This window comes from Eriocheir sinensis, chromosome 60 (assembly GCF_024679095.1).
Source record: "Eriocheir sinensis breed Jianghai 21 chromosome 60, ASM2467909v1, whole genome shotgun sequence".
Classification (NCBI taxonomy): Eukaryota; Metazoa; Arthropoda; class Malacostraca; order Decapoda; family Varunidae; genus Eriocheir; species Eriocheir sinensis.
The window spans coordinates 11224969-11242191 of record NC_066568.1 but is presented as its reverse complement, the minus strand read 5'-3'; the positions used below and the strand labels follow the sequence as shown (position 1 = coordinate 11242191).

Genomic DNA, 17223 nt, shown 5'->3' with positions numbered 1-17223 from the left:
CTACCGCAGGCTACTCTGGTTGGTGTTGTGAGACGCTTCCACCCCTCACATCAACTACTTCCAAAGGCCGAAGAGGAGGTCAGGTGGGTTATCATGAGTGTTTTTAGGTTCAGCATCTCTGCAGCAACCTTCACTCCTTATACTTAACACATTTAAGACCAAAATGAATTCCTTTTACTGCAATGGTAACAATATCGTAATTTCTTAACCCGATAATAATTTAGAGCTAACTGAATGTCTCGATTTATTTTTTCTTAAACTAATTTTTTCATTGCTTAGTCCTACTCTTTAGCTAAGTCTTATTTTTTGTAGTGATGCATCTTATACTTCAGCCTCTTTATCCCACATTCTTTGTCTTAGCTGTGTTTGGGCCACATACTTTATGACTTACAGGGCCGTATTATTAAACATTTCAGTACACATATTTGACAAGGCTTTCGTAGGAGTTTCAGGCATTTTCAGGGGTAGTTCTATGACCCTGGTGGTAGTTTGACCCTTCTTCTATACCATGAATGTAAAAAACACTCATTAGACCCTGACTGATCTCCTTAGGCCTTTGAAAACAGTTGATGTGAGGGGTGGAATACGTCTAGCAATGGTATTCATTCTTCTCAGGCACCACCCATTGCTCTGTGTTTCATAATAGTAATAATAAAAGTACTACTACTAATAATAATAACTACTAATGCCATAAAAAAGACAACTTTCTTTTGCTGATATGCAAAAAGTAACAAAAGTAACAATATCAAAATGCCTCTCCACCTGAAATTGACATCTCTTTTGGCCTCTCATTCTATTTTCTTTTGTTGGAGAAGCATCTAGCAGCCTTTTTTTGTGTTGCTTTTTTGTTTATTGCCCTTGAACTGCCTCCCTTGCTGATAAACAAATCTGTCCCTGTCACTCTGCAGCAAAAGAAGCTCACGTCCAAGGTGATGTCAAGAGATGTGCTGCATTACCGGAAGCTGACGGACATCTCGGCTGAAGACAAGGACAAGCCACGCGAGCCCCTGCCCACCCTGGACCTGGAGTACCTGGCCATGGGTAGGTGGGAGGCACAGGGTGGTGGCTAGAGAGACACAGATGAATTAGTAGTTGATGGATAGGAAGAGATTATATTCATTCAGTGGTGCACATTTTGGGATAGATAAATGGAGTGGCAGAAGAATAGATAGATAGATGAGTAGATGAATAGAAGGATAGATGATTAGAAAGACAAACATAGATAGATAAATAGATTAATTAGTAGTAGATGGATAGATAAATGGATAGATGAGCAATAGATGAATAGATAGATTGAAAGATGAGTAGATAGATGAATTAGTAGTAGATGGATTGATGGATGGGTGAGTAGTAGATGAGACAATGACATATAGATAAATAGATGCATGTATAGGTAGATAGTTTATAGACTGCAGGACACACACACATGCCCTTCATCTCCTCCACTTTGCCCCCACAGGTAACAACACAATCATGCCGCTGTTTGCCGACTGTGTTTCGCCGAGTCCCAGCGAGAGCAGGATGATGACCCGCAAGGGAGCACGCACCAAGGAGGAGCCTATCATCTCATTTACAGGTTGGGTCACTTCAGGGTTGTGCCTAACCTCTTCCTATTACATGCACAAGTTAGTTATGGTTGGTGAGGGAGACAGATGATGGTGAGAGGTCCTTTAGTCACTGGGGAGTATCAACCAAACTAGTCATTTTTTTTTGCCCTTGAACGGACTCCTTTACTGTTAAAAAGGTTGAAAAAGATGCAGCCGTGTATAGAGACACGTAAGGACTGGTCACATTGCTTCTCGGAGTTCTAAGGTTCATCATTCTTAAGACCACAGCGGAGACGAGTCATTTTCTCATGGAAGTGATCTTAGTCATGCTGCAGAAGCTTTGTAAAACTACCTCATGGCTCATTAAGCTGTCCATGAAACCCCCAACAGCTTGACAGAAAAGTTTTTCCAATAGGGGCAACAAGTAGATGAAATGTTTGTGAACACAGACCTCTTAGAAACTTACACTTTTCCATGAGCATATGTAGAAATCATTATAGAAATATGGGCACTAGAAGCCTAATATCATTATAGGCCTATTGCTTTTTATCTAGCAGTAACTGAAGTCCCTCTCCCCTTACCCCCCATAGGTGTGGTGAGGTATGGTGGATCACTGGTGGACATAAGTAAACTGATGCAGCAGCTTGAAAAGTCAGACAACACTCGCAGCAACACAGAGGAGAAGCTGAAGGAGCTGCAGAAGGAACTAAGTAAGTAATTCAATGGGTGGCTCGGTGGCCATAGGGAGAGCTCAGGAGAGGATGATGGGAGTGCAGAGGCAAGGACGAGAATGTAGCATGTATTTTATTAATCATATGTCTTAGTAGAGAACAAGAAAAACTATAAGCAAGTAAAGTGGGGTATATAGCAGGATAGATGGATATGTAGGAGTGTAGGCAATCTTTTCACCCCTGCCTCTCCATCCTGTTCGTTATTTGAGACTGAAGGCAATCTTTCCACCCCTGCCTCTCCATCCTGTTCATTATTTGAGACTGAAGGCAATCTTTCCACCCCTGCCTCTCCATCCTGTTCATTATTTGAGACTGAAGGCAATCTTTCCACCCCTGCCTCTCCGTCCTGTTCATTATTTGAGATTGGGCAATCTTTCCACCCCTGCCTCTCATTTCTATTCACCATCTCTGTTTTTTTTAATGATTTAATGTTGTAAACTTTACTCTTAAGGACTGATGAATAGGATTCTTTGCAACACCCATAAAAATGTGTGTTTACCTGACCATGCACATCATACTGATTAGTATACCCATTAGGCTGAAGAAACTACTCCTGAGGTCATTATCATTTGTGCTTTACCATTTTTCTCATTTTTTACCATTATCTTCATTATCATTTGTGCTTTACCATTTTTCTCATTTTTTTTTCATGAGGTTGGACATTCAGTGACTGTCCTCTACCTGTCTCCATCAATGCTTCCTGCTAAGGGCCAGTTCCACTTTGTAAACACCTGAACCAAACACTGAAAACAAGGAATATTTTTTGCTTAATGTTTAAGTACAGATAGGAAATTTGAGGAAGCTATACAGGGAATCTCTTTAGTATTGGGTGCTGTGTACAAACCCTGACCTTTATCAAGAGTTGGTTTGGTGCTTCCAGTGACACTACTGGTGTCTGGGCATTGCCCTAAGAGTACCTCAGCCCTAAGAGTGGCTCAGCCCCAGAGTGGGTTGGCCTAAAAATGGTTCAGCCCTAAGAGTGCTTCAGCCCTAAGAGTGCTTCAGCCCTAAGAGTTCCTCAGCCCTAAGAATGCTTCAGCCCTAAGAATTCCTCATCCGTAAGAGTTCCTCAGCCCTAAGAGTGCATTGGCCTAAGAATGGCTCAGCCCGAAGAGTGGGTTGCCCTAAGAATGGCTCAGCCCGAAGAGTAGGTTGGCCCTAAGAATGGCTCAGCCCTAAGAGTGGGTTGGCCCTAAGAATGGCTTAGCCCTAAGATTGAGTTGCCCTAAGAATAGCTCAACCCTAAGAGTGGGTTGCCCTAAGAATGGCTCAGCCCTAAGAGTGGGTTGGCCCTAAGAATGGCTCAGCCCTAAGAGTGGGTTGGCCCTAAGAATGGCTCAGCCCTAAGAGTGGGTTGGCCCTAAGAATGGCTCAGCCCTAAGATTGAGTTGGCCTAAGAATGGCTCAGCCCTAAGAGTAGGTTGGCCCTAAGAATGGCTCAGCCCTAAGAGTGGGTTGGCCCTAAGAATGGCTCAGCCCTAAGAGTGGGTTGGCCCTAAGAATGGCTCAGCCCTAAGATTGAGTTGGCCTAAGAATGGCTCAGCCCTAAGAGTAGGTTGGCCCTAAGAATGGCTCAGCCCTAAGAGTGGGTTGGCCCTAAGAATGGCTCAGCCCTAAGATTGAGTTGGCCTAAGAATAGCTCAACCCTAAGAGTGGGTCGACCCCCAAAATGGCTCAACCCTTAGTGGCTCAGTCTCCCTCAGGTGTGAAAATTAACTGATAACAAAGTATAAAATGTTTATCAATCTTTATTTTGAATGCAGTGGATTTTTTTTGCCGCCTAGTTTTCCACAGCACTAGGACTTCCTGCTATGAGTACTGTTTGGAGTAGTGCGTATAGACTGGTGAACCCCCCCACTAAGGTGCTTGACTTTTGCAGTGAACAGTAAAGATGAGTCCAAAAAGGCTTCAGAAAGGATCAGCAAACTGACCAAGGAGTTGAAGGCCGCCAACACCACCATAAAGACACTTGACGAGGAGCTCCAGAAAGCCATCGTGAGTGTAACTTTTACTGGCGAAAACGGTGTCAGGTTTTATTGCTGTAATTTCATTGTAATCTGCTTTTTACTAAACCTTCTTTTCTTCTTTCAATGATGTTCCCTTCCCCTGCCAGCTGTGGTAATGATAATGATAACATACATGGAATAGACTGCCTATAAGTACATGTATTTTGCTGCTTTTTGGATGGCCCTTACCCTTGTTTAGTCCAAAAAACTGAAGGTCCAGTGTATTTTATTTACTGTCAAGAGGACAGACCAAGCAAGGGCTATATAGCCACTACATGAGAGAAACTAACAGTGTAGGCTAATCCAAGGTAACTTGCCTGAACAGGAGGACAACAACGTATACCAGCGAAGCCAACCAAATCAAGTTGGTCATCCGCCCTCTGGTGGCTGGTGTTGACCTAGAGGAAGATGACCTTAGCATCAAAGACGGCAAGGTCAAGATGGAGCACTTGGAAAATGGAACCTTCGAGTGAGTATCGCACCGACTGACTGACTCACGGCCGCTGTGCACACACTTGTATCTCAACGCTCGGACTCTTGGACAATGTTGCGTCCGAAAGAAACTGCCAGACCTTCATGGTTCACCAATTATTATGTCAGTGTAAATACATGACAGTAAGTTGATAGGAGATCCCTTTGGCGAGTAGCTGGCTCACGGTCGCTGTGCACCTGCTTGTATCTCACCACTTGGACTCCTCGTATACACAACCACTTTGTAGAAAACTGCCAGATGACATTCTTCAGTTACTCCTGTGTTGGTCACTATGCACACATTTTTACCTTGTCCTGCAGACACTAAAGCCTGTGCTGTCTGTGTGGAAAAACTGACGGACTTTCAAGGTTCAGTTGTTGTGTCTCGTGTGTAAATGCTCCAGTGAAGTGATTTGTGTGGAGGATGCTCTTGGTGGGAACAAAAGAGAGAGCAGAGCTTGTTGCCTGGACTCTCAAATAGGCAGCGTCTGTGAGGAAAACTACAAGACTTTTGTGGTTCTGTTATTCTTGTGTCTGTGAAGTCTCCCCAGTGAGTTATGTTATGTGGAAGATGCTTTTGATGGGGACACAAAACAGAATGAAAAGGTCAGAGTGATGAGAGGCTATATAAAATAAAAACTTGGCTTGTCAGGAAGTCACTTTGTTTTAGTGTGTGAATTTACTCCAGTTATAAATGAGTTGTGTGGAAGATGCCCTGGGTGGATGGAGATCAGAAGAAATTAGAGTAACAACATGGATGGCAGACTCTAATTGCAGCATCTGTATGTAAAAATTACCAGTCATACATGTTTCAATTATTGTGTCGGTTAAGTAAGTGTAATGTGTTTGATTTGAAGTAAGAAAGGTTGTATGGGTGGCTTGGGCTCTGAAAGGTTGTATGGGTGGCTTGGGCTCTTAAAATTGCAGACACTCAGATTTCAGTTATTTTTGTCTAGGTGAATTTTCTCCTCTAAAATCTAAATATTCATGTGGAAGATGATGACCTTGGTGTAAAGAGAGGACGAAATGAAGCAGTGCAGCACACCATGAAGGCTGCATGTTCACGAAGAGAGATTTGATTCAGTCATTCATCAAGTGTTGGATTGTGCTGAGACAACAGATGGGAAAGCAGTGTTTGTGTGTGTGCATAAGGTGTTTATTAATAAGACCATTGTGATAGGTGAGAGAGAGAGAGAGTGTGTGTGTGTGTGTGTGTGTGTGTGTGTGTGTGTGTGTGTGTGTGTGTGTGTTTACCTAGCTGTGACATACGGGAAAAGAACTATGCTCGTTTTGTCCCATCTCCATATCCATTCTTATCCAACTTTTCTTTAAAATCATGAATGTTTCTTGTACAAACTACCTTCTCCTCCAGCCTATTCCTTAGCTTAATGCTTCTGTTTGGGAAGCTAAACTTTTTCACATCTTTCCTACACATGGTCACCCTCAACTTCTTTCCATGTCCTCTTGTTTCTCTCTCGTTCCACACACACAGGTCCTCTCTGTCCAAATGCTCCACTCTGCCACCCTGTACTCTTATATCAGATCTCCTCTTTCTCTTCTTTTCTCCAGGGTTGTGAGCCCCATGCTACTGAGAGTCTCTCCTCATAAGTCCGGTCTCGAAGTTCCGGTGTAGTGCAGCGACTTTGCCTGATGAACGAGCCTCCCATAACCCACTTAGCCAGTGGGGGTACCTCTTTAGCCGACTCGGTAAGGAGTGGCTCTCCCGTTATGCTAGTCGCGGGTTCAATCCCAGGCAGCCGGGGAATACCCTCACATTGTCTTGATTAATTTCTCGTGTGTTTCGATACACGCAAAGGACGTGTAGGAAAATATAAAAAGAGAAAATAAGCTCCCGGGGCATGACAGTGGTGGCATAGCGGTGGACATCCTCTCCTGTAGTTCTGTTGAGTTTCCCCGAAGGGGTAACAGGTAGGATGGCCTGCATTATACTTGATATGTCATTATTACTATCGTTGTCCGGAATTCTGGACAATTGGGAAAAATAAATATTCACTTCATTCAGTGGAGAGAGAGAGAGAGAGAGAGAGAGAGAGAAAGAATATCCATATCCATATCGCCGAGATATCCACTCAGGCACTCAGTCTCAGCCTCACTCGTGTGAGGAAGAAATGAGGGACACCATGACCGACTGGCTAGTATTGGTACGGGTACCAAGCAGTCTGGTACCGGTACCATACCGTATAGCTGGTACTGTTAGTACCGGTACCTGCCCACCCCTATTGTTGAGTAGCGTGGCAGCGTGGGTACTGTATTGTTGTTCAAGTGGCGGCGAGAGAGAGAGAGAGAGAGAGAGAGAGAGAATATCCATATCGCCGAGATATCCACTCAGTCTCAGCCTCACTCGTATGAGGAAGAAATGAGGGACAGCATGAGCGACTGGCTAGTATTGGTATCGGTACTGTACCGTATAGCTGGTACCGTTAGTACTGGTACTGGTACCAGTATCTGTCCACCCCTATTGTTGAGTAGCATGGCAGCGTGGGTACTGTATTGTTGTTCAAGTGGTGCGCAGGAAGAACTGAGCTCAGCTGTGTGGCCGCGGCGCCATGCGAGTCCAGTTGCGTGAGATATCTGGTGGCCAATCCATAAAATATCGTGTATAAGTGAAAAAAACGTGTAATTTAAACATTTCTTTGTATTTTGAACCCTGCATTATTTAAAAAACGCGTAAACCAAACTCGCGTAAATCGAGTTACCTGTAACGTGCATTCATACGTAAAAAACACATCTAATTGAGGGATTAAAATGCTAATTATTTGTTTTAAGGCAGTATTTACGCCTGTACAATACACGTCTTGATTTTTAAGTCTGTGTATTGGTAAACAAACGACACGTGAAAGCTGAAATACAGCATTAAAGGTCGCACGTAATTGGCTATCCAGCCCAACCAATCGTTGCTAGGGTGCGAGTTACTGGAGCATTACCATACCGTTGATGAATCCCATGTCTGAAAGATGCCGCAGCTCTGGTAGCGCTCCGGTAAATGTGAGAGATACCGGAGGTGTGGCTGGTAAGATTGATGAATTCGGGCCAGGATGGAAAGCTACTTAATGGGAAGAGAGATGAGAACAGTGGTAAAGGAAATTAAATCGGAATGGAGAATTGTAGAGAGTGGAGTGCCTCAGGGATCGGTATTGACACCAGTACTTTTCCTAGTATATGTAAATGATATGCCAGAGGGAGTTAACAGTTATATGAGCCTGTTTGCAGATGATGCAAAACTCTTAAGATATATAAGAAACAGTAAGACTGAAATTCTGCAAGAAGACCTGAACAAGATTTGGAAATGGAGTATGGCCCGCAAAGAAATATAGAGGTTTGGAACAGACTAAGTGAAGATGTAGTATCAGCAAAGTGTGTGCAAAGCTTTAAGGAAAAGTTGGACAAATAAAGATACGGACACGGTGTAGTGCGGCGACTATGCCTGATGAACGAGCCTCCCATAACCCACTGAGCCAGCGGGGTACCTCTTTGGCCGACTCGGGGAGGAGTGGCTCTCCTGTCACGCTGGTCTCGGGTTCAGTCCCAGGCAGCCGGGGAATACCCTCTCTTTGTTGTGATTAATTTCTTGTGTGTTTCGATGCACGCAGAGGACGTGTGGGACCAAGAGAGTAATAGAAAAAGTGAATAGAAAATTTCTTCATTAAAACGGGACCACACAAGCGTAAGCCCAGGTGCTGTAAAACTACAACTAGGTAAATACACACACACAGGAGAGGATATGGGAAGGGTGAGGGGAGGGAGAGGCAAAAGTGAGAGTCAGGTCATGTGCTGACAGAAGCTCTGACATGACTCTCCCTACTGCCCCTCCCTCCCCACACCCGTCTCCTTTCTTCTTGTTTGCATCCTCTCTATCTCTCCCTGTTTCCTCCACTCCTTTTCCTTGTTCTCCCTTCTTACATTCTCTATCTGCATTTTTTTATCACTCACTCTGTCCCTCTCCTCTCTTTCCCCTTCCCTGTATTTACCTAGTTGTGATATAAAGGAAGTGAGCTACGCTCATATTGTCCTTTCTCTGAGTATTTTCCGCCCCGGTCAATAAACTAATTACTGCCCGAAGTTCGTATTTACGAAGCAAATGTTAGAAGTCGAAAAAAGAATTATAGAATCGTTTATTGGGACTGCGTCGTAACGATGAAACGTCGTAGGAAGTGTTTATAAGAGTGTGGGAAAGGTCAATAGGAATATGGGGTGGGTCCTGGTTAGGAGGGGGGTCGAGGGGGCGAAGCCCCCCCACATTAGCAGTTAGGTTATAAAGTTCGGTAGGAATAGTTTAAATATATTTGACATGCAGTGTGGGCCATCAAAAATTACGCAGGTACACAACGCGGGACGGAGTGGGGCGGCGGCGGCCACTACGCTGGGCATCTAATTATATGCCCGACACTCGTCAACAGACCGGCTGCTGTGGCTGCTAGGTTATATTGGAATAGATTACAAGAGTATGCGTTACGGACTTCACTTACTTTCGAGACTAGAGAATTTTCCCTACTTTAGGGATTTTTCTAGGGAAATATTGGAAGCCCATTTTTCAGTGATTTTGCCTTTCCCCTAAAACCCTGGTTCCCCATAGGTCCCCAGGGGTAGGGGGCTGGAGTGGCGGAGGGTGAGGCGGACTTCTTGTAAAGAATTACCATGCAGTATATATGATGTGCTGGTGAACCTAGAGAAGTAAAGTAATATATGAGATTTAAATGAGGGCATATTCTGACTGAGGACTCACCCCCATCCCTGCAGCCACCATGCCGCTGGTGGTGGTGATGGTGGTGGCCTGACAACCTCCTCGCTGCGGTGGTGGTGGTGAAGGAAGGGCGGTGGTGGCTTGACAACCTCCTCGCCGCGGTGGTGGCGATGGTGGTGAAGGAAGGGCGGTGGTGGCTTGACAACCTCCTCGCCGCGGTGGTGGTGATGGTGGTGAAGGAAGGGCGGTGGTGGCTTGACAACCTCCTCGCCGCGGTGGTGGTGGTGAAGGAAGGGCGGTGGTGGCTTGACAACCTCCTCGCCGCGGTGGTGGCGATGGTGGTGAAGGAAGGGCGGTGGTGGCTTGACAACCTCCTCGCCGCGGTGGTGGTGGTGGTGAAGGAAGGGCGGTGGTGGCCTGACAATCCCTACACACCTAAATAACGTACTTCAGTTCGTTTTGCTGTTGTCAAATTTTTCCTCGTCCTTGGTCTGTCTGTCTGTCTGGTGGTCACACCTTTTGTTAGTAACTATAGCCTTTGTAACGGCCATCCTCTTCAACTGCAGAACAAATAACATGAGGCTGAGATAGGAAAAGATTTAACAACGAGAGTACGGCGTGCATCATGTGTGGAGACGAGCTGGAGGTGTGTGTGTGTGTCAAGCTACGCACCCACCGCTTGCCGTGTCTTCTTTTTCTTCTTTCTTCTCTACCATCGAGGCGGCCTTCTGGGGAATGATAGTAATAATAATAATAATAATAATAATAATAATAAAAATAATAAAAGTAATAAAAATACTAATACTATTACTAATACTAATACTAAAAATAAAAATAAAAATAAAAATACTACTACTACTAATAATAATGAGAGAGAGAGAGAGAGAGAGAGAGAGAGAGAGAGAGAGAGAGAGAGAGAGAGAGAGAGAGAGATGAAGCGGGAAGGGGACAGGGAGGTGTTCTAAGTGACGCTAAACATCCTTGTAACGGACCCCTGAGCCTCGCATCCTCCGTAACATACACACACACACACACACACACACACACGACTTTACATCACAATTCCTCGCCGTCGTGTGTGTGTGTGTGTGTGTGCGCTTTCTGTTCGTTCGACTCTCCCTGCCCGCTCGGCGTTCTGGAGGCAATTCTGTTCTCAGTCCCAGAGGTGACGAAAGCGGTTTTCTGCCACAAAATCGTAATTCTTCTTAATTTCATAACCTCACAATCAACGATTATGGTCTTCGTTGTGTGGACGAGAGAGAGAGAGAGAGAGAGAGAGAGAGAGAGAGAGAGAGAGAGAGAGAGAGAGAGAGAGAGAGAGAAAGCAAGCAAGCGAGAAAGAGCAAACAAACAAACGAGAACAAGAGAGACAAACAGCAAGACAGAAGCAGAGAAAGTGGGAGAGAACAACCCACAACCCCCCCTCCCCCCTACCCCCCCCTTACCTGTCTATACTTATAAAGGTGCATCTCTGGGAAGGTCGGCGAGGTCACACGGGCGAAGGCGGAGGAGGAGGCGGCGGCGGCGAGCAGGAGGAGGGAGGCGAGGCAGAAGGGGAAGGTGAACACTGGCACGTTGTTCTGTGGTGGTAGTAGTAGTAGTAGTAGTAGTAGTAGTAGTAGTAGTAGTAGTAGTAGTATAGTAGTAGTAGTAGTAGTAGTATAGTAGTAGTAGTAGTAGTAGTAGTAGTGGCAGCAGCAGTAGTAGCAGTAGTATCCAGTTCTGGTAATCCTACTATAGAATGGATATGATGTTAGAATCTGTTCAGAGGAGGATGACAAAAATGATTCAAGGAGTGAGAAACTTGCCATATTATGATATAATGAAACATTTAAATCTGCATTCAGTAGAAAGGCGAATATTGCGAGGAGACTTGATCGAAGTTTGTCAATGGATGACGGGCTTTATTAAGAGGATGTTTATCCGGTTTTGGTTGTAAAATAACCGGGTAGGACTCGTAGCAGTGGATTTAAAGTTAGACAAATTCAGAATCAACAAGGACATAGGCAAGAATTCATTTGCCCTCAGAGTGGTGGATGGGTGGAACAGACTTAGCAGTCATGTTGCGAGTGCCAATACGATAGATATATTTAAGAAGAGGTTGGATAAATTCATGGATAGTGAGGTAAGGTGGGGTTAAGCTTACAGGAGCTGCCTTGTATAGACCAACCGGACTCTTGCAGACTCCTTAAGCTCTTATGTTCTTATAATTATAATCACTGTATAGCCCGTATCGTTTTTTATGCGGGTAACACTCTCTACCTTCATTACATTCACCTGTATCCACTTAGCGGGGTGATTGGAGACGTATTAACATAGCGCACCCAGTTTAGGTCTCACGTGTGTCAGGGGGAACATCGGCCCTTCTTACCTACGCCCCCGACGACGTGACGAGCGACCTAACCAGAGAGAGGACAGACTTTGAGAGTACCAGCGAGGGGTGTGTGCGCGTCCTGACCAATGAGGAGCTGAGTTTGGTATTAGTATTAGTGAGGTGTTGGGAGGCCATTATGTATGACAGTGGGTAGAGATTGTTGTTGTTGTTGGTGGTGGTTGTATTAGCATTCATATTGGTATTGGTATAAGTATTAGTAACAGCGAATATCAGGTACACGTAAGATCCTAAGTCCATATTCTCAATCAACTCCACTACACTTATTTTTATTGGAGCAGTCATTAGCAGGCTTTTCTGTCTTCATTTTTTTCCCCCTGAACTGTTTCTTTGCGGTAAAAAAAAATACAAAATAAATAAAAACACTTCGGGGCTCACCCACCCACATTCGACAAGGCTTTCATGGAGTATGTGTCAGTATTTCCATGAGTAGGTAGTTTGATGAGCCTAGTGATGGTTTGACAGCCGCTCATGAGAACCCTTTGGAAACATTTGTTACGAGAGCCGAAAAGCCACACAGGAGATTAGTCGGGTTCTCATGAGCGGTTTTCACGTTCATGTTGCAAAGGCCTTGTCAACCCATCACTAGGCTCATCAAACTACCTACCCATGGAGGTAATTTGACCCTTCTTCTGTATCATGACCCTAAAAAGAGAACTCATTAGAACTCAACTGATCTCCTTTTCGGCCTTTTGAAATTACTGACATGAGAGGCGGAAGGGTGGAAAGAAAAACAAATGCGTCTGGGAATACCAACCTAAATACCTCCCTTCTTTCCCTTCATCCATCGCATTACTGACCTGCGCAAAGACGGGGGTGATGGCAGCCTGCGTGAAGGTGGCCAGCACAGCGTTGAGCACCGCCAGCAGCACAACGCGAGGGCCGGGAACCACGAAGAACACCATCGCCCCGGCCGCCAGAAACCCGTTGTACCCCCACACGCCCGAGTAGATCAGGTCGTGGGGAGGCGAGGACACCACCAGCGCTGCGGGGAGGGAGAAGACGCACACCACTGATAGAGGGATGGATAGGTAGGTAGATAGATAGATAGATGGACGAATAGATGATGATAAACAGATGCAAAGAAAGGTAGATTAATGGACAGATATAGGTAAGTAGGTAGACAAAGAAAAATATAGAAAAAGTGATAGGTAGGTAGGTAGATAGATGGATGAATAGATGATGATAAACAGATGCAAAGAAAGGTAGATTGATGAACAGATGTATAGGTAAGTAGGTCGACAAAGAGAAAGATAGAAAAAAGTGATAGGTAGGTAGGTAGATTCACACATATACTGATACATAGAAAGGTAGATTCATAGACAAATAGGTAGATAGGTAGGTAGGTTGGAAGATAGAGAGGTAGTAGATGCACATACATAAATAAATAGATGGATAGGTAGATCAGGTCAATCATCTATTCAGTTAGTAGGTTGATCAGTCAGTCAGCCAGCCAGTCAGTCAACCAATCAGTCAGCCATTCATTCCTTCTCTCATACATTCCTTCAGTCAGTCAGCCTGTCAGCAACTCACTCCTCTTCCTCTTCCTCTTACTCCTCCTCCTCCTCCTCATCATCATCATCATCATCATTCTCGTCCTCCTCCTCCTTCTCTTCCTCTTCCTCCTACCAGCATCACTACTACTACTACTACTACTACTACTACTACCCACCCGTCAGTGAGCCCAGCGTGCCGCCCACACAGCACACGGCGGTCAGCAGCGGCGAGCACAGCAGCATGGCCAGCAGCACCAGCCCGGAGCAGCACACACTCTTCACCGCCCACACCTGACCCGCCGACAGCAGCGCCCCCAGCCACACCTGCCGACACAACCTGCTTGACACACCTGCTGACATATACGCAAGCTCACACACACGCACCGACCTCTTGCAGACTTATTATGTTCTTCACACACACACACACACACACACACACACACGCACGCACGCACGCACGCACGCACGCACGGACGCACACACAGACACACACACACACAGACAGACAGACAGACAGACAGAATTACATAGATTTACATAAAAAATCAGACCACACAGACCCCATGGTTCAGACTAGGTGGTCTGTCCTTAAACCTATGTGATTCTACATTAATCAGAAGGCTCCAAAACGATGCATTTCAACTCTAGTTGATATTAAGTTGATGGAAGTGACGGTCGAGCTTGATTTTGAAGAAGTCAATCATGTTACACTGGACCACTGACGGTGGGAGCTTATTCCATTCTCGCACTACAACGTTGTTGAAGAAAAATTTGGTGCAGTCTGAATTTACTTGTCTACATTTGAGTTTTACGCCATTTTTCCTCGTACGCAAAGTGTCATCGATCATAAACAATGTTGATCTGTCTACATTCGTGAAACCATTAAGTATTTTAAAACATTCGATCAGTTTTCCTCGGAGGCGATGTTTCTCAAGAGAGAACACGTTAAGGGTGGAAAGCCTTTCTTCGTAAGATTTGTTGCGCAAGGAAGGGATCATTTTTGTTGCCCGACGCTGAACACCTTCTAATTTAGCAATGTCCTTTGCATGGTGGGGAGACCAAAACTGTACCGCATATTCCAAGTGGGGTCTGACTAAACTATTGTAGAGTGGAAGTATTACAGACAGACAGACACACACAGACAGACAGACAGACAGACATACCTTATCCCATTCCAAGATTCTCTCTCTCTCTCTCTCTCTCTCTCTCTCACGTACCTTATCCCATTCCAGAAGCTCCTCCTCCCCCCCTTCCTCCCTTGACACAGCCCCGAAGACATCAAACAGACCCACATACGACCCATTAAACCCAGCATCCAGGGGCAGGGCGGTGGAGGCGAGGGGGCTGGGGTCAGGGGGGGCTGTTGTAGTATCGCTCCCCTCGTACCCAGCCCCCTGCATGCCCAAGAATATGAGGGATGTGGCGATGTTGAAAGGGAGGGTGTAGGCGGGGAGGTCGTGAGCGCCGAGGATGTGCCCGAGACCAGCGTAGATGCAGACGCTGGAAGAAGAGTGATGTTGATGGTGGTGGTGGTGATGGTGATGGTGATGGTGGTGGTGATGGTGGTGGTGATGGTGGTGGTGGTGGTGATGGTGATGGTGGTGGTGATGGTGGTGGTGGTGGTGGTGGTGATGGTGGAAGCAGTAGTGGTTCTAGTGTTGGTGGTAGTAGTAGTAGTGGTAGAAGTAGTGTTAGTAGTCGAGAGAAGTATGATGTTAGAAGTGTTAGTTTGCGTGTGTATGTGTGTGTGTGTGTGTGTGTGTGTGTGTGTGTGTGTGTGTGTGTGTGTGTGTGTTTGTGTGTGTGTGTGTGTGCGTGTACGTGCGTATGTGTGAGTGTGCGCGTGTGTCCCCACCTGAGCGCCGCGGCCAGCCCCATGTAGGCCCAGGTGGCGGGCGTGAGGGGGGCGTGGAAGGTGCCGGGGTAGAGGGCGGTGGTGACGGAGCCCACGAGCACCGCGCTGAACACCGGCAGTCCCGCACCCATCTGACTGTTGGGCAGGGCGAGCACGGCCTGGGGAAAGGGGGGGGATTAAAATGGTACATAGACAGTGACCCACCTCCATACATACATACATACATACATATCTTGACAACATTCAGCTGTCTCTTTTACACTAAACATTTTCGGTCTTTCCTTAACCGAAAATGTTAACTGGAAACCTCTTATCTCTCTTGCTAAATTAGCTTCCTCGAGGTTGGGCGTTCTGCATCGTCTCCGCCAGTTCTTTTTCCCCTTTCAGATGCTGTCCATATACAGAGGCCTTGTCGGCCCTCGTATGGAGTATGCATCTCACTCGTGAGGGGCTCCACAAACACAACTCTCTTGGTTGGACAGAGTGGAGTCAAAGGCTCCTCGTCTCATCAACTCTCCTCCTCTTGCTATCAGTCTTCTATCTCTTAAATTCCGCCCCTTATGCAAGAGTTGACCACCATCTTCATTCTTTCATTACTTCCGCTGATAAACTCTGGAACAGACTTCCTTCGTCTGTATTTCCTGCTGCCTACGACTTGAACTCTTTCAGGAGAGTATCATAACACCTCTCCTCCCGAAATTGGCCTCTCGTCCGGCCTCTCGTTTTGTTTCCTTTTGTTCGGAGCAGCGTCTAGCGGGCCTTTTTTCTCCTGTTCATGTGTTTTGCCCTTGAGCTGCCTCCCTTTTTGGAAGAAACCCAACATACATATATACATATATACATACATGCATACAAAGATACAGTAGTCGTGACAATGGGGGGAGAGAGAGAGAGAGAGAGAGAGAGAGAGAGAGAGAGAGAGAGAGAGAGAGAGAGAGAGAGAGAGAGAGAGAGAGAGAGAGAGAGAGAGAGAGAGAGAGAGAGAGAGAGAGAGAGAGAGAGTCATAGGAAAAGGAAAAAGACGAAGAGGAGCTACTTGTCGAGTAACAGAAAAAACACAAAGCACAATATATGCGGGAGGAGGAAGGGAGCGAGAGAGAGAGGCAGGGAGGGGGGTCAGAGAGGGGAAGGAGGGAGGCAGCAGCCAATCAGGAGATATCAACGCGTGACATAACTGCAGGGGGTGGGGCCAAACTCCGCGGGAGAAAAACCTAACCACCTTTTGGAAATATGCGCCCAGGACCTCTTGGTCTGCCGCTGTCTCAGATTAAAAGTTCATTTCTGTCCAAATGTTCTCCCCTTGCTCGTCCTTCTCTTTTTCCTCCTCCCTCTCTTCCTCTTCTTCCTCCTTCTCCTTCTCCTCCTCCTCCTTCTCCTCATCCTCTTGTCATTATATGTATTCCCTTCTATTAACACTACTACTACTATTGCTGGTACTACTACTGATGTTACTACTACTACTACTACTACTATTATTACTACTACTACGAAGACACTGCCACCACTATTACCCGTACGAACGAGACACCCACCACCATCACCACCACCACCGCCACTATTACTACTACTACTACTGCTACTACTACTACTACTACTACTACTGCTACTGGTACTACTACTACTGCTACTACCACTACTGCCACCTTTGCCACAAAGACAGCCACTAGGGATGTGAAGATGGTCGCGCAGCCCACAGTCACGTCGGCGAGGTAGAGACCCACGAGAACCAGGAGACCAGAGACCGGGTTGTTGACGAAGACCACCTGGGGAAGGGACAGTGTTAGGTGTGGTGGTGGTGGTGGTGGTGGTGGTGTAAACTGACCTCTCTTTTGGCCACTCATTTTTGCTTAATAGGAGCAGAAGTTGGAGACCTTTTTTACTCAATCTGGTACGTTTTATTCTCATTTGGTACTTTTTACTGGTGTAATCTGGTACTACTTTAAACTGAGTGGCAACAATGCGTCTGACTTAGTGGCCTCTTGCCAGTGTGGACGTGATATGGTCTGGCTCGGCTAAACGTGCG

General features: G+C 46.0%; 2 protein-coding genes and 1 long non-coding RNA gene across 43 annotated transcripts in view; 2 read left to right on the top strand and 1 right to left on the bottom strand.

Annotated features, from left to right (window-relative positions):
* The window catches only part of LOC126985970 (cell division cycle and apoptosis regulator protein 1-like), a 32177-nt gene extending 26767 nt beyond the window's left edge, over positions 1-5410 (top strand). The window contains 6 exon segments of the mRNA XM_050841587.1: positions 909-1041; positions 1460-1576; positions 2138-2257; positions 4158-4273; positions 4610-4635; positions 4637-5410. Of these exon segments, the coding sequence (XP_050697544.1) occupies positions 909-1041; positions 1460-1576; positions 2138-2257; positions 4158-4273; positions 4610-4635; positions 4637-4757 (633 nt within the window). The 3' untranslated portion in view covers positions 4758-5410.
* LOC126985971 (urea transporter 2-like) overlaps positions 1-17223 on the bottom strand; it is a 60720-nt gene that overhangs the window by 34007 nt on the left and 9490 nt on the right. For 6 of the 41 annotated variants that reach the window (XM_050841602.1, XM_050841609.1, XM_050841608.1 and 3 more), the window contains exons 3-9: positions 16844-16963; positions 15201-15358; positions 14563-14845; positions 13522-13669; positions 12650-12834; positions 10903-11037; positions 9664-10185 (exon numbers count right to left, since the gene is read on the bottom strand). In XM_050841602.1, coding sequence (XP_050697559.1) covers positions 10117-10185; positions 10903-11037; positions 12650-12834; positions 13522-13669; positions 14563-14845; positions 15201-15358; positions 16844-16963 — 1098 coding nt within the window. In that variant the 3' untranslated portion in view covers positions 9664-10116. Of the gene's footprint in view, positions 1-7393; positions 10186-10902; positions 11038-12649; positions 12835-13521; positions 13670-14562; positions 14846-15200; positions 15359-16843; positions 16964-17223 lie in introns of those variants that run through there. The other 35 variants (XM_050841606.1, XM_050841610.1, XM_050841611.1 and 32 more) reach the window with 14 other exon arrangements.
* LOC126985975 (uncharacterized) lies at positions 2265-4149 on the top strand. Its single transcript, XR_007739226.1, has 3 exons — positions 2265-3463; positions 3699-3766; positions 3834-4149. It is a non-coding gene; the product is annotated as an uncharacterized LOC126985975 (long non-coding RNA).